The 22,125-nt window shown below is 40.0% G+C and overlaps 1 protein-coding gene across 1 annotated transcript in view; it reads left to right on the top strand.

The window, feature by feature from the left end:
- DCHS2 (dachsous cadherin-related 2) overlaps window positions 1–22,125 on the top strand; it is a 95,703-nt gene that overhangs the window by 39,614 nt on the left and 33,964 nt on the right. The window contains 5 exon segments of the mRNA XM_090140049.1: window positions 13,385–13,621; window positions 14,990–16,009; window positions 16,627–16,814; window positions 17,607–17,706; window positions 21,257–21,414. Coding sequence (XP_089996175.1) covers window positions 13,385–13,621; window positions 14,990–16,009; window positions 16,627–16,814; window positions 17,607–17,706; window positions 21,257–21,414 — 1,703 coding nt within the window.

Genomic DNA, 22,125 nt, shown 5'->3' with positions numbered 1-22,125 from the left:
CAGTCTGCATCATCCAGCATCTCAGCTATTAAAAGAAGACGTCGTCCTGCTTGAGCAAGTGACAACAGTAAGGCTATGACCTTGCGGCACTACCTATGTGACCATGGAGAAGATATGAAGAAGTGGCATAAAAAACCCACTCCTCACTTCAAGCATGGATAAAAGCATTACAAGACAGATCAAGCACCATGGTGAACTTCTCCATAAAGGTGATTGCTCCAGTTGCTTTGGGACATGGCAAAAGCCTTAAGAATGACAGAGGTAACCAATAGAGGGGCCTTCCCCCAGCCAGGGTGGGGGAAAGAGATAATAGAGTCTATTGGACTGTGTGGATTAGATGGCATGGCACATCAGAACCACAGAAATATAAGGCCCTGGTGGACACTAGTGCACAGTGCACTCTAATGCCTTCAAGTCACCAAGGGATAGAATCAATTTATATTCATGGGCTGACTGGGGGTTCCCAGGAGTTGAATTTGTTGGAGGCTGAAATCAGCCTCACTGGTAAAGACTGGCAAAAGCAGTCCATCAGTCATTGACAGAATCTGATTGCACTTAATCAGATCTCCTGGGTAATTCAAGAGGTCAGACTGTGTTTTGTTTTCACTTATTAATATTAGTGGCATGTGTGATTTCTGAGGAATACACATTTTCTATTTATGTTCTTGCTAGTGTACCTACAACAGTGCTTATTGTTTTAGACTGTTGGCAATATTTAGACAGAATGAACCTAAAAATTGCCAATTTGCTACTCAGAAGTTCTTGCAGTCTTTGTGGGTTAAATAGCTACAAAAGCTGTTTGATGTTCAGAGTGATTAAATGGCTCGTTGTGGAGCAGTGATTCTAGTTATTTCTCCTCACTTCTTAGTATGTTGACTTTTTCTAGTTTTTGTCCTTGTAAAGCTTTCTCTGTGCACTTATAGGGGTTGCATACAAGATTATGTGAGGAACTTTAAATTATCTACTTATGTGGACTGCATTTTGTGAATGGAGGATGTTGTACAAATATGACTGGAACAGCAGTTCTTCAGCACTCTGATTGCCAAACCCATCAGCTGAACACAACACTACTGTTTTATTTATTTTCCTTTTAGTATTATAGGTCCTAAAAGGAGGCACAGCAATGGTGCTGGAGTGTTCCATGAACTTACCTTTCTGATAAGTTTTATTCTTAACTAGCTAGTTTTTCTCAATAGTAGAGCCTTTAGAAATGAGAAGTTAAAGTCAGTGCATTCGTCTTTGAGTTACTTTGTTGATTATAGCCCTGAGTGTTGCCTGTATAAATGGAAAAAGATATTTTCAGTGTTATGAGATGTAAATTAATTACTAGTGAACAGTTTGTCACATTACACTGTGATATATGAAAATCATATGCAAGATGAAACTGTTGGAGTGCTGCATTAGGTTACTCACTAAAGATTCACTTTTTTCCCAAAATCCTTTTTCATTTTTAGAAAAGAGATGGGTAAATTAATAAAATAAAAACTATAACCTCTTCTATGGCTGATTTATGGCTGTCACTTTGTTAAAGCAATTATATAGACGTATCAAGAAAGTCTTTTGCATTGCATAGTGAACTGTGTTCACAATACAGGTATCACACTAGCTGGTTAACCACTTGCTGTATTTATCAGTGATGCTTTTGGTTCATAGAGGTTGAGGTCAGGCCACATCCAAGCAGCTTGAAGTCCATTTTTGTTTCAAGCACTGTGATGTGGATGTCGTACAGATAAATATATAATTTATATATCTATTATTTATGATCTATATATAATAGATAGATAAATAAATAAAGTGGAAGAGGGAAGGAGGAGCTTTTCATTGGTCAGACGGGTGTTTGGTTAGAAGGTTCTTTGAATTCTAATTCTAAAGTATTTGGTAATAGTATATATATATATATTACTGTTTTAGTCTTTGGATTCTGTATTTATTGTTTGTGGTACACTCTTATAGTCTTGTAAATAATGTATTGTGTTTTCTTTTGAGAAAAAATTGAAGCAGTATTTTTCACTGGGTTGATGATAGACTGTCCACAGGAAAATAACACATTTTAAGAAATGTATAGCTAGTAAAATGTGTGGCTGAAGAACTGCTGACTGGTTCCTTTGCTAGATCATGAATTATTATCATTTATTTCTTGTGGTGTTGTAAAGAACATCTTGGCTTCATTTATTTCCTTTTCTAGGTAGCTGATCCATAAGTGGTCCATGAACAGCACTTGTAAACTGATTGTCAGAGCAAGCTAAAAAGCATTCCTGGCTAAGAAACTATCTGAATTATACTTGTTTATTTTCCCTGTCATTACCTAATAAGCTATCTGAAAGACAACCTGTTTATATTTGTGGCGGAGTAAGTAATTAAACTTGTAAGTCACAGGATATGATCACAGGCCTGGCAGAAAACGTACAAAGTGCTTAAATTAAATTGAATTTACAAGCTTTCATTATGTTGCAAGTGTTAATATTTTCTTTCACCCATGGGCATAAAAGTAATTTTTCCTCTGATCTTAGTGATAACCTTCTTGAAAGCTGGAAAAATATGGTTATCATCTCATTATAGTCCTGGTTCAAAGAAGCTGCTTCAAATCAACAAAAATAATAATAGTCAACATGGTTTTATCATGTCATTCTTCAGATACTGTCTGTGTTTTAGAACAATGCCCTTGGCTAGTCACTGTCTATGAGAAAACATTGTCATGAAGGTTACGTAAAAGTCAAGAGTCATGGGTTTGTGTTCATTTGAAGATATAGTATAGAAAGGATGTAGAGAAGGTAGAGTTTACATAGTCAACATCACAGTAGTATAATCATTTAACTTAGCTTTTCTTTTTCTTTTGACAATTTAAGACATTTAGGCTCTTGTTTCTGTGAATCTTTACTAGATGTCTAGAACAGAGGCTGTCCGTGTATATTACAAAGACTATTTCTATGATGAATTTAGAGATCACTGAATTGAAGACGTTTGTATCAGGCTTCTGTCATAATGCCTTTTGCTTTTTATTTACAGCAAAAAAATACATACTGAGTAGAACAGTCATATCTTTTCACAAGCTGGTCAGTAGTTTAGCTTTAAAATTTCCCTAAACGTGCACTCTGATTTCTGTTTAACCGAATAGCATTGGGATTGTGCAGCTGAAATGTCCTGGAAGAGCTGTAGGGCAATCCAGGGGCTTAGTCCATTGGATAGAAATAAGGGAAGAAGACAGCTGAAGAACATGCAAGTTTAAGAGTGTAACTATTTCTACTTTAGTCATCCAAAAAGCAGATTTAAGTCCAATATCTTATCTCTTTAACAGCACCTAGTAATGAAAGCAAAAAGGAGAGGTTAAGAAAAAACTTCTGCAAGATAGTTCTTCCACTGGTACGTTTGGCTTGGTTTGGTAGTGTGCAGTTCAGTCCTGTACTACTTCCTGTACTGTACTGCAGCACCATATGTAAATTCAATTTAATGTCAAACTGAGTTAAAATAACCTTCTTTATTTGTTTTAGAGCACAAGAATAGATTAATTCCAGTTAAGAATGTTGACAAGTTCTGTTTTATTGAAGAAAATGGAAATGCTGTTATTCGACAGTTGCATCTTGGGAGATTTTCATTGCCTGAAACAGTCTTGTTTGTTTTTATTACAATATAGGTTGACAGTAAAAGTTAAAATACCAAAATTTCTTTTTTGGGAAAGAAAATGTCTAATTTTTCTCAACTGTATGCTTTATTGAATGTTTAATATGTAGCAGATTGTAATATGCATCAAAGTAAATTGAGAAAACATCCTTTTTAAAGAAAGCAAGGCTGTTTTTATGGTGATTAATGATGTTTTCATACAGTATTGTAGGAAAAAAATAGTTTATTTTTAAACTACTTCTGGCATTTTCTTACTGCATATAGTACATTTGCTAAACATATGAAGAGGTTCTCATAAATAACATGTAAAATTAGGAGTGTTTTTGTTCTGGAATGTTTTGAGACCACATCTTTTAACTGATGCTTCTTCCACTACTGTTTTTCTAATTTTTCATATTCAAAATGCTGCAAATTAAAGGAATATATACAAGACATTGGATTAGCTCAGTAAGTTTTCAGTTTTGAAGAATTTTATTCACATTAGGACGCAAAGGAATAAGTAGAGATCTCAGTTCAATAATTGATGAACAGTGACCTTTATCACTGAGTTCTCATCTACTGAGTAGTAAAGGAAAAAGAAGCATAGATGTACCTGAAGCATACAAATAAAATTTGTATAGAATCAATCGTGTACAAAGAAAAATTCCTGCAAGCTACATGCCAAAAGCTCAACAATACAACAGTAGTGATATGTGTACTTAAGATTCATTGTGCATGACACAATGCAAAGTATTTCCAAAAAGAAAATTCTAACCCTCCCTCCTTTCTTGTAATTCAGTCAATGTCAGATCTTAGAAATCCACCAGATGAGACCAACTGGGAATGAGCTGCCATGGTGCTGCTCTGCCACAGCTCTTGGTCTGTGTGAGACAGCTGGTGAGGGCTGGCAGCAGGAAAAATGAAGAAAAGTTGTACCCAAACCTCAGATTTTGTAGGAGAGGAAAAATGTGAGGTTAATACAGTTAAATTCAGGCAATCAGTACGTTTCTTTAATAGGGATTGTATAGTTCTCAAGCACGAAGTGTCAAGTAAGAAACCACCAGTTATTGCTGGCAGTGGAGACATGCCAGCAGTGGAGACACGTTCTGTTCTTGCATTCTCTTCCATTTCAGCAGAACAAGGTGCTGGCCTGGTACAGTGCGTTTCTCAGCAGGAGCTCAGATGGATGGGGTTGGCACCTCACTACCCCTTTCCTGTGTCTGTCCTGTTTAGTTTTCAGGGAAGTGACAGTCCTGGGGCCTTGCAGTTGGTTTCTGCAGAAAAGTGAAGGTTCTCCTTTGGGTTCTCAGTTAACTTAAAAGAGTGCCAAGTCACACAAAGAACAAATGGGCATGACAAAATGCCTTCACTGCTAGGCTGTTAAAGTGAACATGGTAAGGAATGTATGTAGTAGAAACTCTGTTTTAGAGGGTTAAGATAAGCATCTGGAATGTTCTGCAGTGCTCTCAATACAAGAACATCAAATATCTCTTATTGTGCTTATCATGCTTCAGTTAGTGCCTGTGTTGGAAATACGTATCTTTTTTTGTGCAGTGCCTTCAAGGAAATACCACCTTTGGTTACTCTGGCTGTGGAGCTTTGTCACCAGGTTGTATATTGAGCTGGCTTTGAATCTTCAAGCTGCCAGCTGGATTGCAAAGGTCTTCCATTAAGATGTTTTTGGAAGACTTCAGTCAGCTAGGCAGCTGCAAGTGAGGTGAGATGGCAGCACTGGAGCTGCAAGAGGTGTGGGGAAGGCTCGACCTTTCTCTTGGAAAGCAACAGCTTATCTGGCAAGCTCCAGGCCACTTCACTGTTAAATGCTGTTTTTAACCATTTCTTTGTTTTTCAACTCAAGCCTAGCCTTATCTGTTTGCATACAAAGAGAACAGGTGTTAGGTTCTGAGTTACCATTGTGTTAGATTAAGAATAACAAAATAAGACGGGTATGAAAGGAAACGTCCATGCAACAGCAAATTGGGTCTCTTCAGATGTATGGGATTTTATTGACAAATTGGATTTTGTTTATTTATTTATTTATTTTGGTGGTAGGGAAGAGTTACTTAAATGTATAATAGTGCAACATAAAGAAAGCTGTGCCAATGAAACACTCGTTTATTTCCGAGTTCAGTTTAGTTTTGATGTCACATTGTGAGTCATAAGAGTCTTTGTTACGTTAACATTTGCCTTACAGTAAGCCAAACAAGCAAACAAACAAACCCAGGACAGGACTGGCTTGTTCACAGGTTGAAATTGTAAGACAGTAATGGATTAACATGACAGGCAAGCAGTGCAGCATCTTCAGGTTTTTTTAATAATGCGTTGTTGAAAATGGATTTCAAGAGCTGTCTGATTTGACAGTTTTCTGAAGAATGCGCAGCAATCATGCTTGTTGGAAATTTGAGCTGGTTTTTTATATTGAAATTTAACATGGGGAGAAAAGGATCAAGCATCTCTCCATCTTATTTGAAAAGCTGAGACAAACTTTTCCTGTAAAAAAAATCATAAATTGGTGGAGCCAGCATTCTAAAAAAATTGTCTTTGTTGAACTCTAAGCTTCTTGAAATCATTGGAAGTGATTTTTTTAAGCGTTGTAAATTTTGTTTGGAGTTTTTCATGGGATTGGTGAGCGTTGTTTTAGGATTGACTGGACCTGAGGACGTTTACAGAGGCTACATTATAAATATCCAAGTACTAGTTCCTTATATTGTAGATAACCACTGTTCACTGAAATCCCAACCACTGTTTATGTTATGAAGATTAAGCTCTTACAAGTAATTTTTATAAGCTGAAGCTGTGCACGTTATGTGGGTAGACAGTAAATAACACCATAGTTCCTCATTAATTCTTCCCTTTCCCCTGACAGTTGATAAACTAGCTCTTCAAACAGTGCAGAATTTTGCAGAATGTTGATATGGTTACCATCAAAAATTCAGCTTCACTAAAAAACAGAACAAAACAAAACGAAGCACATGCATCTTAAATACAGATGAATTTCTAAAACTGCAATCTTGAGTGTAGTTGTCAGACACTCTGGTTCTCCTTAGGACAGTGCTGTTCTTAATGTGAATGCAAAATCTGTCACCTGAATGTGTGTGCCCCTCCGAGGCAAATTTTCTCACATATTTCTTTGCAATACGTAAAAAAGCAAAGCTGTATGAATGTCTGCATTGAGAAGTTAATGTGCTGGGTTGGGTCAGACATGCTCCCAATAGATGAGTGGGTCTGCACTGACCTATGTGGTATTAAACTGCAGGTTTACAGACCAGCTTTGAAGGTGAACTGGGGTAGTGAACTATGATTACCTTTTTGCCATCTGCTTACTGTCTGAGTTATATCAGTCCATGTCCCATCTTAGGATATTTGCTAAAGGAATACTAACATCATCTACAGTTGTTAGGGCATTCAATTCCACATTCTCAGAAAATGTTGGTGTTTGTTGACTTTATTCTCTTCCTGTGCGCTGAATTCACTGTTCTATTCCATCAACAATGAGAAAAAATATAAGCTAGTTAAATGAGTACATTTTTCTATCTGATCCTGGTTTATCTGATCCAGACTTTGCAGTGCTTAACTAGTGAAAAATGTTCCATTTCCCTATTAATGGCTGTAAATGTAGAGCAGTTTTTCTTTTGTTTACTTGAAGACCTTGAGAAAAATCAGATATGTTTTTAAAGTAGTCAGCTAAAGACAGTGGAAAACCTGTTGGGATATTTCTATACAGAATGCACATTTTGATTATTGAGTATACTTTGCTGGTCTGTTCTGCTGTTATGTTAAGGCTGAACATACGATCACAAAGAAGATCATGATTATACTTCAGAAGAACCACTACACATGGGTCTTGGGTTTAACCTTTGCAAAATAGCACTTACCAGCAAACCATTTGACAAGTAGAATGCATTTCAGCAAAAAACAAGAGTAGCAAAATCAAAGCCATAAGGAATTATGGTGTTACTGGAGGACAGCAGGTGACACAGAGTCCTGTCTTTCATTAGTGCTTTTACATATTCTGGGCAAACATTGGCTTTGTTTCACCGTTTGTTGTGTATGGAAGAATGTCTTGGAAGTGCCTTAGCACTTTGATGCAGGTCCAAGAGCTGGCAGTCACAAGTTCACCCTTTATCAGTACTTGCACTCACAGTAGCACATTGAATTGTAACAATTATATACCCCCAGGAGCCAGAATTCATTCCAGCACACTCTCCTGCCCAGTGGGGAATGACCTGAGGTAAAATCTTCAAGGCAAGTGCAGTAATGCAGAAATAGAAAATGTGCTCTAGTACTGCTAACTTCTACAGCTTCCTTCCCAGTAAATGGAGTCATCATATATAGCTTAATGTCTGAAGTATTTCTGTTCCATGAAACAGTGTTCCAGGAGGGAAGCAGGTCTTGTTCTGTCCTTGGCTAGGGGGTGTTCTGATACCTATTTCTTGCTTTTAAAGAATAGATTTCAACATGATGCTTGTCCATAGAAGTTTTTCTACTCTTCACATTCATCTTGAACTACATCCAAACTACTGCCTGGGGGGAGCTCTGTAATCTGGAGGTTCCCCTGGGTCCTGAGGGGGGAGAGGACTGTCATGGCTGCAGGTGTGCCATGTTCAAGGAGCTGCTTGAGCAGATGGCCAGGCTGCAGCAAGAAATCAGCAGCCTGAGGGGCTCCCAGGAACCTCTGAGGGAAACGGATAGGAAGAAGCAGAAAGAGGTGTCTGCCCCCAATACTCAGTCTTCCCCAATCCCCCCAACCCCTGCAGAGTCCCCTGCAGTGTCCCTGTGTAATAAATTCGAGGCTCTCAGGCCGGACAGGAGTGAGGGTCTGGAAAACAGTTGAAACCCATGCCCTGATAAGCATGTTGAGAATACAGCAAGTAACAAGCATAGGGAGTGGGGCTAGTCAGGGCACTCTGTCAATACCAGTGCCACCAAAAAAGGGTGGAGAGTCTTAGTAATTGGGGACTCTTTACTGGGGGCACTGAGGCTCCTGTTTGCCACCCAGATAATCTCTCCAGAGAGGTGTGCTATCTTCCTGGAGCACAAGTTAGAGACATTAGGAAGGTTCTACCACAGCTCATTGAACCGGAAGACTACTGTCCTTATATTGTCATTCAGACTGGGTCCCGGGATGCTGCAGTGATGAAACTGATGAATGGTAAAAAGGACTTTGCATCTCTTGGAGTGATGTTGAAGGGATCAGGGGTGCAGGTAGTGTTCTCCTCTGTCCTTCTGATGGGTAGCTGGGACCCAGGAAGATGGAGGAGAATATGTTGGGTAAATGACTGGCTGAGGCACAGTGTCTTGATCAAGGCTCTGGGTATTTTGATCTTAGGCAGGCCTTTGAGAAACCGGGTATGTGGGCTCCTGATGGACTCCGACTGAGCAAGTGGGACATGAGTGTTCAGGGGAGCCAGCTCTCTGGATTGATTATCGAGGCTTTAAACTAGGTCCAAAGGGAGAAGAGAGGGGAGTTAGATGAGACAGAGTAGGGCTGAGGGATGTTGTCACTGTTGGAGATTGCAGGGAAAAACCTTTGAGTTTTCCCATAGGATTGTGCGAGGACTCCTCAGAAAAGGTCATGTTGCTGTTACCTCATCTAAAATCTAAAATCCGTGTCCCTCTATGGGTAACTGCACCTGCTGCTTCCCTTAAGTGCCTGTATGCCAGTGCATGTAGCTTGGGAAGTAAACAGGGCAAGCTAGAGATCTGCATATGGTTGCAGGGACGTGGTGTGCTTACATGACTGGAATGCTGTCATGGAGGGCTATGTCCTTTTTCAGAAAGACAGTCTGGGGAAACAAGGTGGAGGAGTTGCCCTTTATGTGAGATACCAAATAGAATGTAATGAACTCCACTTGAGAGAGGGGGAAGAACATGTGGAGAGCTTCTGGGTGAGAGTTAAGGGGTGAGCTGGTATGGCTGACGTTGCTGTGGGGGAGTACTACAGGTCACCAGATCAGGAAGATGAAGTCGATGAGGCCTTCTACAAGAAGCTGGAAGTAGTTTCACAATCCCGTGTGCTGGTTCTCATGGTGGACTTCAATCATCCAGATATCTGGAGGGTCTGTCCTTTTGGGAGGAGTATAGGAGTGTTGTCAGGGCCCGCAGAGAAGCAATGAGGAAGGCTAAAACTCACCTGGAACTGAAGCTGGTAAAGGAGATAAAGGGTAATAAGAAGGTTAACAGTAAAAGGAAGACTAAGTATAATGTGAGTCCCCTGCTGATCGAGGGAGGTGTCCTGGTAATGGTTGTTGCTGAGAAGGTGGAGATGCTGAACACCTTTTTGCTTCGGTCTTCACTTCAAAGACCCCCCTTGGGACTCCTGGACCCTGGAGGGAGGAGAGAGTCCAGGAAATGGTGAGCTTTCCTGTGGTTGAGGAGGAGATGGTCCGGGAGCATCTAGGTGGGATCAGTGTGCACAAATCCGTGGGCCCTTATGAGAGGCATCCACATGTGCTGAGGGAGCTGGCAGAGGTGTTGGCCAGATCACTCTCTATCATTTTTGACAGGTCTTGGAGAACAGGAGAGGTGCCTGAAGACTGGAGGATAGCCAGTGTCACTCCAGTCTTCAAAATGGGCAAGAAGGAGGATCCTGGAAACTACAGGCCAGTCAGTCTCACCTCTGTCCCTGGAAAGGTGATGGGACAGCTTGTTCTAGATGCCATCTCCAAGCAATTGGAAGAGAAGGTCATCAGGAATATTCAGCGTGGATTCACCAAGGGAAAATTGTGCTCGGCCAACCTCATAGCCTTCTATGATGGCATCACCAGCTGGGTAGTTGGAAGGAGAGCAGTAGATGTCAACTAACTTGACTTGAGCAAGGCTTTTTATACTGTCTCCCACAACATCCTGATATTGAAGCTGAGAAAGTGTGGGATAGATGAGTGGATGGTGAGGTGGGTTGAAAACTGGCTGACTGGCCAAGCTCAGAGGGTGGTGATCAGCGGTGCAGAGTCTGGTTGGAGACCGGTGACCTGCAGTGTTCCCCGGGGGTTGGTGCTGCGTCTGGTCTTGTTCAATATCTTTATCAACGGTCTTGATGAGGTGATAGTATCCACCCTCAGTAAGTATGCTGATGATACAAAGCTGGGAGGAGTGGCTGACACACCTGAAGTATGTGCTGCCATTCAGCAAGGCCCAGACAGACTGGAGAGCTGGGCAGCAATAAACCAGATGAGGTTTAACAGAAGCAAGTAAAGAATCTTGCACCTTGGAAGGAATAACCGTGAGTATCAGTTCAGGCTGAGGGATGACCTGCTGAAGAGGAGCTCTGCAGAGAAGATGGCAGCATAGGAAGGCCAATGGGATCCTGGGGTGCATTAAAAGTAGCAATAAAAGTGGCCAGCAGGGCAAGGGAGGTGATCTTCCCCCTCTGCTCTGCCCTGTCAGGCCTAATCTGGAGTACTGTATCCAGTTCTGAGCTCCCCAGTACAAAAACTAGGGAAGGAGTCCAGTGGAGGGCCGCAAAGATGATAAAAGGCCTGGAACATCTCCCCTGTGTGGAAAGGCTGAGCGAACTGGGTCTGTTCAGCCTTGAGAAAGGAAGACTCAGAGGGAATTTGATGAATGTTTATAAGAATCTTAAGTGTGGGAGTCAAAGAGACGTGGCCAACCTCCTTTCAGCAATCTATGGGGACAGGACAAGGGGAAACTGGAGCATAGGAAGTTCTGCACCAATATGTGAAGAAACTTCTTCACACTGAGAAGTTACAGAGCATTGGAACAGGCTGCCCACAGGGAGGTTGTGGATTCTCCTCTGGAGATATTCAAGACCAGCCTGGATGCCTACCTGAGCAGCCTGCTGTAGGGGGCTGCTTTGCAGGGGGGTTGGACTCAATGATCTCTAGAGGTGCCTTCCAGCCCCTACAATTCTTTGATTCTGTGATTCTGTGATCTTGAAGTATCCAAAATGAAAATGAGAATGTAGGGCTTTTCAATAGAAAACTACCCATTAGTTAATAGGTAAAGTTAGTAGTATACAGTCCATCTCATGTTTTCATTTAATTCGGCAGCAGCAATGTTGAAAATCCATACTTATAAGTTTAACCTCTGGGAAAGAAAAAAGAAAAAGAAAAAAGTTTAAAAACCTTTTTCCTTCGAGCTACAGTTGCTCAGATTACCTCAGGAAACGACAGAAGTTTATGTCTCTGGAATGCTATCAGGTTAAGCTAACTAATCATAAAACACAATTATCAGAAGACCAGAAAAAAAAAAAGAAAAAAAAAACTAAAAAAAGTTGATTCTTGGAATTGTATCGGTTATTGGATATAGGAACCGGATTGATAATGAATTTTGAATCCACCTATATCTTTGAGGTTTTACTGTGGTTTGTCACACTGGAATAGCTGTCTTTTGTTGTTGATAGAAGGCGTTCTTCCTTGATCATGAAGGTGTTTGGAAGGCATTTTAAGCATGTCAGGGCACAGCTTATTATTATAATGTCCTGACAGTACCTGGAAAGCGTAAAACATGCACATTTCAATATTTATAAGGATTTTTATACATTTTCTGTTATTCTGCTTAAAAGTGCATTGCATGGCTTCATGCCGAATTTTCAGAAGATATGCTGTAGTGGAATCATGCACTGATTCTCCTAATTTTTACCCTGTCTGACAAATAGGACCATTCAGTGACTGACTTACGTGCCTAACATCATCCTTACTAAACCTGTCTTGAGAGCCAGGAAGCTACAAATGTAGCTCAGAGCTTAAAAGTAGAGAGCTACATTTTGGATGCAGTTCTCACTCCTGAGATGTCTTTGCTCAAGTAAAGCTTTCTTTGAAGTTTAGACAAGCTTTCATTGCAGAAGATGGGACAAGATTCCTGCCACGTGCATTCTTTCTATCTAATAATCTTTAGGTGCTGGTGTAGATGTGGATTTCTGTAGCAATATACAGAGTAACTGAAAATCAGGCAGAATTATCTGAAGTTCATAAAGACTTATTTTAGTAGCATGAAGAAAATGTATTTGGAGACAGCTAGTCTCTCCTTCACCAGAGTTAGTGGATGAAAATGTGTTTATCTTAAGGAAAGTACATCCAAAGTGCTGTATTTCTGGACAGAGAATTGCATTTTTGTTTCTAGATGAAATATAATTGATGGCAGTAGATGATATTTTAATATAAACTTGTAATCAGACAGCGGGTGATTGCTTTCCAGATAATTTCCACAGAGCCCAATGCTCCTAAGATTTGTATCTGGGGGCTTCAACTCCCCTCTGGGTGGATATTTTCAGTGGGGTATTGAATTAATCGTCTGCAAATTTTGTTGGAAATAAAGTTAATTTTTACTGTTTGCAAAGATAAATTCCTTCTTGTAACATCTTTTTTTCCTCTAACTCACTTCAAGATTCTTAAATGTTAATACTGGTGAAAATGTCCTTTTCCCAACATTGCTGAAAGCTCCCGACAACCCCACTAGCTCAGTGAGGTTCTGAGATCTAGCCAAATTTGTTTCTATAACAGGAATGCTGTGTTGTGACACAGAGCTTACTGTGAGTGGCTTTGTGCATGGTAGAAGACTCTATAATTTGAGAAAATTTGGCCCTTTGGCCCTTAAAAGGGAACGCTGCATGCCTAGTGATTGGAAAGTGGTAAAGCATGTACATAGGCACTACTTTCGGACATTTTTTCTTGGTTGTGTCTCAAAGTCCTGAAAAGCTTTTTTCAACATTGTCCGTCACTCTTTCTTAGAGCCAGAGGAATGCTGAAGCCATTGTGACAGCCTGCTAGATTTGGAGAAGAGAATCCTGAACTTATTTCATTATTCCTTTACTTCTGTACACTTTCAGGAATTATTTACCTGATCTCCGCTTTCAGTCACCTGGCACATCCTATGGTGCTTCTGGTAGTTTCTGCACAGGATGGGGGTGGACTTTCCTCAGCCACCAATGCGGCTGTCACGGTGCACATCCTTCAGACCACTTTGGCCCCTGCCATGTTTGAGAGATCCCAGTATGCTTTTTCTGTACCCGAAGATGCACCTGAAGACAGCCTGGTTGGAGCTGTAAAGGCCAGAGAGCCTCCAGGTGAGTTGTGTGTTCAGAGATGATTCTCTCTTACAGTTGTGGCCATCAGTGGGAAATGTCTACAGATAATATTTATTGAAATTTTCAGATGACTTACTAGTTCTGTTGAGCATCAAATAGTATTTACTGCTGGTGTTTAAAACAACTGGTGCTATTTTGGGATGCCCTGTAGATCAGATGGAGATTTTCTTTGGTGGCCCACTGGGAATGGCAACTGCCCCCATTTTTTAACTTTTATTTACTTACTTGCTTTGCAGTATGGTTTAAAGAAACCTTAGTTTTCTAATACAAATTTTGCATGCAAGCAGGTGCTGTATTTTCCAGAGGGATTTGTGTAATTGTAAATGTGGAGATGGGGAGTCGCTGTGAAAGTATAAGGGTCTGGTTGATTGTGGCTTGTGTTAAAACATTTGCCATGAAAGAATATCTGAGAGCAACACTCATGAGTGGAGAGCATTCTGAATTACCAGAGAATCTGTAAGATGCGCTGCCACAAAAAATATTTTTTTTTTTCCAAATCAAATGGTGAAGTTTAGATATGTATTTTTAAGGCCCAATAAACACCTATGGTTAAGCTATTTGTTTTGTATAGTCACTTTTAGAGGGAAATGGGTTAACTTTTGCCAAGCCGTTGTCATAAAATACCCTGTCCTGAGAACCGTGTATGTTTGGTTCTTACGCAGAGCACTGGGAGCCATGTGTCCATATAGTGGCTTAGTGATGAACCTGCAAGTGAAGTGCGGCAGAGAGAGAAGTCTCAGGAATTTGTGATTAGTCGTGTCCCTCCATTTTCTTCTCCTTGGAAGGGACAGTATATTGACCACTGTCCCCAGAGAAGTAGCACCTGCAGAGCAGCCTTGGCAGTAAGCCTTTACATAGCTCTTGCTTTAGACAGCATCTGGCTTCCTCAGGTTGAAGCAGTGGTCATCCATGATCAGTAATGTCAGTAAAATACCCTTCTTGCAGGGGTCTGCTACCTGTCTCATTCCCTGCTGCAGTGAATGACTGTGTGTAGTGAAGTGATTCCCTTAAGACTAATTTATAGAGCATTTTTCTGCAGTTCAGATTAGGGAAAAACAAGAGGCTATTATACAGTTTTTCACTAGGTTTATCATACCAGAGAAGAAAAGCAAACAGTGCACAAGTAGACAGAATAAATACACTCAGATGAACCTTATGCTGTATATATCTTATTGAAGGGCTCTGGGGACAGGAACTAGGAAGCATAAAAAACCCAAGTCAAATTCTGTGTAGCTTACACCTATTCCATTGAATTGAATAGCATGCATTCTTCACAGTTCTCAACAGCCTTCATGCTATCACTCTACTAGTATTATTCTTTTTAACTTTCATTATTTTTATTTATAGATTCTTTAGAAGTGGTTTCATACAGAATTTCCTCTGGTGATCCACAAGGAAGATTCTATATTCACTCCCAGTTTGGTATCATTCGCATCAAGAAAGAGCTTGACCATGAAACCCAGTCTGTTTTCACGCTCACCATTCAGTCACAGTTGGGAAAGTCTCCTGTTTACAGCAGCGCCCACGTCAATATATCTGTGATAGATGTTAATGACAACCCTCCAGTATTTCTTACCAGATCTGATACGGTAATTATTTCACGCACACAGCCTCCTGGCACTGCTGTGTACATTGCTCATGCAGAAGATAAAGACAGCAGCCTCAACGGGGCAATCAAATACAGTCTTACCAGCAATCAGACAGACGCATTTAGTATCGATTCAGGTCTTGGAGTGGTAAACCTCATCAGAATGGTGTTTGAGGATAAACAGCAAGAATATACTCTGTACATAGCAGCTGAAGACCATGGAAGTCCTCCTCTGAGTTCTTTGCTGTTGTTGACAGTGACTGTTGAAGAGCAGAGGATGGGCCCCACTTTGGTTTTCCAGAAGTTAGTGTACCACGTAGAAATCAGTGAAGCTACGTCTCCAGGTTCCCTTATCCTTCAGGTTCAAGCCTCCTTATTTGATCCGCACCATGTTAGTTCCAGGCTGACATATTCCATAGAGTCTAGCACAGATTCTGCTGCATTTGGAATCAGGTCTGATACTGGCTATATTTATCTTCGGAAACATCTGAACTATGAATGTGCACAGATTCTTAGTTTTAGAGCCCTGGTCAGCACCTCAGAGGAGGAAAACTTCATGCGGAATGCAAGTGCATCAGTAATAGTAAATGTCCTGGATGAAAATGATAATTCCCCTGTGTTTATGCATGAGAGCTACTTCTTCAAAATGGAGGAAAATGCAATCCCCAGGGGTGTGATTGGCACTGTCACAGCTGTTGACAAAGACTCGGGAAGAAATGGACAACTTTCATATTTCCTCCTGTCTGATGAAAAGTATTTCAAGATGAATTCCAACACAGGTAGCATTTTTATGATTTATAATCTGCCTAATATTGCTTTTGGAAAGCAACCCACCCTAAAGGAATGGAAATTTTAAAAGTACCTCTGTTATCTGTGTGAAGGGCTTTGGTCAACCACAAATCTTCAGCTATATTGAGTATGGGTGAGCAGATGGAGAGGAGATTGCGTCAGATTTATTTACTGGGTTTACCAGAATGTATAGGAGACATAAGGCTTCCTGATCAATGTACAGATGTTGTGTTCAGAGTGGCCTAACCCATGGGCATATAAAGGCCATTTATCAGCAGTTAAAATCCTGTGCTCACTGATTTATCTGTCCTGAAATTTGATGAAGAAAATCCCAGTTGGATTTGTTTAGAAGGTCAGTGTGTTGCTTTGTGCTGCTTTATGTCTTTGCTCAGGGGAATCCAAAGTACAGTGAAGAATGTAATATATCACTAAAGTACAAGTGCATACTTTGACATAACATTTGTATGGAGTTGAATTCACAAACCTGGGATTTTAGTGTCAGCAACAAGATATATCAAAAGACAAATGATTACTACATGTCATAAGATTAGTGCTAGCATACAATAATATGTAATTCCCTTTCTCCCTCATTTTCCATATCCATCAGGTGAAGTTATAAACTGGGTTGCCTTAGACCGTGAAAAACAAGCACACCACCAGCTGACTGTACTAGTGACTGATCATGGGTCACCACCACTTAATGTCACAGCAACTGTGTACATCTCAGTGATGGACGTCAACGATAATAAACCTATCTTCCCTCAGATTGCACCTGGAAAAGAGCTAAGCATCAAGGTCTGTAGCAGCCTGTGCTGCAGGTTTCTAGGGTTTGTTGTGAGCACCACCCTGTGGTAAGAGCTCAAACTATACAGGAGGTTTTGTTCTGCGTAGCAGAGAGCTGGGCTGGTACCTGTGCACTGCTGAGTGAAACAGCTACCGCAGCACACGTCTTTCAGTCCAGTGCATTGCCTGCAATGCCTGACCTAACTGAGATTCAGTTAAGGTTAATTAATTGATGAGGGAGCAGCTACTGGTCTGATTTTATTTTATTTTTTTTTTGCAAATTTTTTTTTAGCCAGGTATATTCAGGACCTTCAAAATTTTTAAACAAATAAAATTTAAAAAATGAAAAAAAAAAAGCAAAATATGTAGACTGTTATGCACAAAGGATATATGTATAATTTTGTTTATGTGTGTAGTAGTCTTTTCCAGTTTCCGAACTCTGAGTCTGCTATATTAATTCATATATATTTTTAGATTAGTAATATATGCGGACCATAATAGGAGATTTTCAAGACTACATTGGATGATCCCTGGGTAGCCTGATTTAGTGGTTGGCAACCCTGCCCATGGCAGAGGGGGCAGAGCTTGATGCTCCCTTCCAACCCAAACCATTCTTTGGTTCTGTGATCGTTAGAACTGTATTACTTTAACATTTTCTGAAATGCTATTTGTGCTGATTGTACACATTATTGAGATGGAAAATACAGCAGCAGTATGTGCTTGTGCTCAGGGAAGGAATTTCTTTTGAGGCTCACAGTTATCCATTTATGCTTGCAAATTAATTTATCAACTGCTTGATGACAGGTTTTGGAAGGGCAGCCATCGGGAATGCTCATCACCTCTGTCTTTGCAAAGGACTTTGATTCTGGGAACAATGGCACAGTACTGTATTCAACAGAACCTGGTAAGAATCTAAAGTGAAATTCCTAAGCAAAGATACATTGAAATAATCAACGTGTTAGAGATGTTTGCATGCATACAGAATTTCAAGTCTGTTTTGTCTGTTTTGTCTGTTAGAAAAGTGCTGCCCATATAAATATGAAAGAGGACCATTCTATGCCTTAAGTATGTCTGTAGGTGCAGACAGCTTCCTTCTCTCCCCTCTACCGCATGTTCTCAGGGATTTGGGTGTCTGTGTGGCCAGACAGAGGGCGTCTGAACAGCACTCACAGGGGATTAGGACCATGATCTTGTGCTGAGCAATTCAGTGCTTCAGTCAGTTGTCTTAACATAGTAAAGGAAAGATGATCTCCCTTTCCCAAGACCAAAGAAGATTCTCCTGCTAGAAGAATGGTTTATGACAGACTGAGGCAGGAATCAGAAGGATCAGCAGAAAATCTGAGCAAACAATTAAGCTAAGTGGGTTTTAGTTTTGCTGTATCATTTTGTTAGCCTTGTATTAGCGTTCTTCAGGGGTCACCACCTCTGCACATCTGTCTGTATTCCCTCCTTTAAGCAGCACATTGGATTTTCATAAGAAAATCCTTCTGTAGAGCTGCAGAGGGGAGTGAGAAGGAATTCCAATTGTAAAAAAGACTAGCAACACAAAATAGGTCTGGTCTTGAAAATGAAAGTCTAGAAAGGACAAAAGGGTAAAAAGAGAAGCTACAAACCAACAAAAAAAAACAAACCCACCACCACAAAAACAAAACAAAACAAAAAAACCCAACCCACTTAAAAGACCCCTCTTACAAGTAGATATGTTCCTGGTAAACAAAAACAGAAACAGCTGAACTTCTCTGATGCTAATTTTTGTTTTTGGTTTTGGTTGGCTTACAGCCTTTGACATCTGCTCTTCTGTGACATGGTGAAGTTCTTACCTACTTTATACTTAAAATAGTATTTTCTAGTTCAGAGGTGTTGTTCAGTACTATAACTTGAAGAACTGTGATGTAGTTTATGGCCATATTTGCTAAACGTAGACATGGCGTTAACTGGAAAACTGGATATTAGAGAAAAACAACTGTAGATAAAGATAAAAACAAGAGATTAAGACATGCAGGAGGGCTACCAGATGCTGGTAAATTATATGAGGAAAAAGTCTATAAAGTGAAAAATGAAAATATGGCAGGGGGATGAGTTTCAGCCTTCAGTGTTTCCTTCAAAATATCCCTCCCTCTTTCAAGAAAACCCAAACAAGTAATCCTTAAGCTTTCTGCAGATACATTAAAACCTGACCATGTGATGAAGGCAGCAGTTGCCTCATTGAGGTGATTTATGGAGAGAAAAGTTGAGAAAAGGTTTCTGGAAGTGCAGGGAGTGTGAGCTTCTAAAGCTATGATTGGCATGCTCTAAGTATCAGACACAGTACCCACTTTTTTCCCTTATTCTTCACTTTGAACTCACAAAAGAAAAAAGAGGAGAATTCGGAGTGTACTTAGAAAGAGAGCAAGCTAACATTCACATTTGCCTTCAACTATCTTGGGCAAAATATTTATAATTGATTTGTCTTTTTTCTTAGTATGTGCCATATGTTTCTGACTTGGGATCAATCGTCTCCCCTTTGAAATTATTCATGAGTAAATTAAAATTATCAGACTTCCTTGTTACTTCTGTCTCCAGGAAAATGTACAAAACTGATGATTTCATGCAATACTTGAATTTTAGTGGAGTGACAGTGTCTAAAGGATGTTCCTTTTCTGGTCATCTAAATGGTCCTGATGATCTGTATCAGTTCCTTCCAGCTTGAGATATTCTGAAGAATGTTGAGGATTTGGGATCATCACTCTTATTTTACTAAAAAATATAAATCCTGAACCTTACCTTTCAGTTTCTAATGAACTTGAACCTCCAGAAGCTGTGTTGACTGATGCCTATTTCAGTTGACGTTAACTATACACTCTGTTACTTCAAATGAAGAAGCAAGCAATTATTGGTCCTTAGCCACTTAAGCAGTGTCTAGAGTCACAGGATGTCTTCAGTAACTGTTAGCTTTCTCTATCAATTATGTCAGTTTTAGCAATATGTTAAAAATATTTGAATGGCATTCACATTCTATTCTTTTTTCCTATTTTTGCTGTTTTTCTTAACTGCTTCCTGTTACACAGAACAAAATAGCCTATCTGTGCATGGAGACACATTGTTGGGACCTAAACCAGAATGTACGAGAATATTAATATAGCAGCATTAGTATTTTGAAGCTGTCACCAAAAAATGCAAAATGTGGACCTGTCTCATTCAGTATAATCGTCTCTACATATTGTTTCCCTTTGTCAATCTGTTTGTTGTGTTTCTGCCTGTGAGAGGAACCCAGAAGGGACTCGTGGAGCATTAAAAACATGGAGTTGCTAAAAATAACAAAACAGTGTTGAGAAAAGCGATGTGTTGGTTGTCAGAACTCTGTTTTCTAACCTGCCTGCTCAACATTTGATCATATTCTACAGGTGCAAGTATTTTGCCGTTACAGACAAATAAAAATGTATATTCAAATGAACACTACTATGTTACTGTGTTACACTACCAGGTAATTAATTTGCATGTGCAGATTTGGAGAACATCAACAGCTTCATGCTCTCTTAGGTGCCTATGGAAGTATGGTTCCTTATGGGTGTTTTCCTTAGTCCTTATGCATTGAGTTTATTTTTACCACAGTTGCTTATTAGAATAGCAGCAGTTCTACATTACTTTGTTTAACCTGCCAGCACACTTTATTAAAAATTAATACACCAAAATTGTTTGCATAGTATTTTAAGGGAGAAGGAGTTATGACAACTTTGATTTCCTCAGTTTCTGGTAATGTATACGACGTAATAGATATTTTCCAATTTTACTAAAAAAATTGGAGACTGATTTCAGTTGTGTTCCTTGAAAATGGAGAATTCACAAAGAGCTAGTTACTCTTCCATCGTAGATTTTTTTCCTTGCAACTGGAATAAATACAATAGGATGTTCAATTAGAACATACAGCCAGTCCTTGGTGGCAGATAAAAGCCTAATTCCCACTATTTATGCATTGCTCTGGAACCAGTGTAAGATGCTGGTCATCCCCAGTTGTGTCTGTGCTGGGAGCAGAGGCAGGGAAGGCTGCATTGCTGTGGTTGTGTTGTCTTAAGGACAGGGGAGTCTTTTTTTTAGCTTGTGGTAGTGTATTTAGCATTACCTGTTTGACCCTTCATTGCTCTTCAGAGACCAAGTCTTAATTTTCTCCCTGTCCCTGCTTCCCAACTGGCACTGGAGATAGAAGTAGTGGTCCTGGGGTGTCTGCTGTTCTCCTGATGCTCATCACTAATATGAGCAGCATCAACACAAAAACAAGCAGTTGCTTTGGTATAGGTTAAGCTGGCTATAGTAATTACTTACTCAAGGAGCTGAGCCAGATGAGTCTGAGAAATCCAAGTGATTGTAGCAGGTTCCCTTTCCTTTGTGTCCTGCTCCTTCTTACTCATTAGTTACGATGGAGGTATATGGTGAGTTGATGAGGTCTGCAGTAACTGATACCCATTTTTCCCATATAGAAGAAGATATAGGATACTTCCAGATCGATGCTGTCAGCGGGGAGTTGAGAGCAACCCGTCCTCTGTCATATGCTGAGAGATCAAGCTACAGAATGATGGTCACAGCCAGGGACCAGGGGAAGCCTTCCCTTCAAGGACAGGCTGTTGTTGAGATCCAGGTACTTCTTGATATTGTACAGATAGGAAAAATGATGCTGCGTACTTATTTTCTTTATAAAAATAAAAATTAAAAAGCAGTTTAACAGTTTTGGGGGAATCTAGGGAAATAATCTGAAGATAGGAAAAATTTGGAACTAAATATTGTTGTTTTATAGTTTTCTTTACTTTGTTTTTCTCTTGAGTGAGGAAATGAGAGGGCAAACTCATTTTTGTTTTGAATACAGAGCAGTATTATGAGTTGCCTTATGAACGGAAGGTGTTTATGCATTAGTAGGAAGCCATTACAAACACTGGAAAAGAGAAGAAAAATATCTACTAGCAGTGTTTAGAGTTCCTGTATTTGGATGCCTGTGGTTCAGTGGGTACCAGACAGTCTTGTCCCTCTTTCCTTTTCCTTTTCCTTTTCCTTTTCCTTTTCCTTTTCCTTTTCCTTTTCCTTTTCCTTTTCCTTTTCCTTTTCCTTTTCCTTTTCCTTTTCCTTTTCCTTTTCCTTTTCCTTTTCCGTTTCCGTTTCCGTTTCCTTTTCCTTTTCCTTTTCCTTCTCCTCTTCCGCTTCCTCTTCCGCTTCCTCTTCCTCTTCCTTTTTGTGGTATGGGAATGAAGAAAAGAATTATGGAGCATCTGGTTAAGTACTGTTTGAACGTTGTTGTAGCATGTCAAGTTTGTTTTCTGTCTTCAAGGCATACCTAGTACATATAATAACATATATA

Source organism: Phasianus colchicus, chromosome 4 (genome assembly GCF_987193195.1).
Source record: "Phasianus colchicus chromosome 4, bPhaCol1.hap1.1, whole genome shotgun sequence".
Classification (NCBI taxonomy): domain Eukaryota; kingdom Metazoa; phylum Chordata; class Aves; order Galliformes; family Phasianidae; genus Phasianus; species Phasianus colchicus.
The sequence above is the reverse complement of the archived record's forward strand: the minus strand, read 5'-3'. Positions and strand labels throughout refer to the sequence as shown.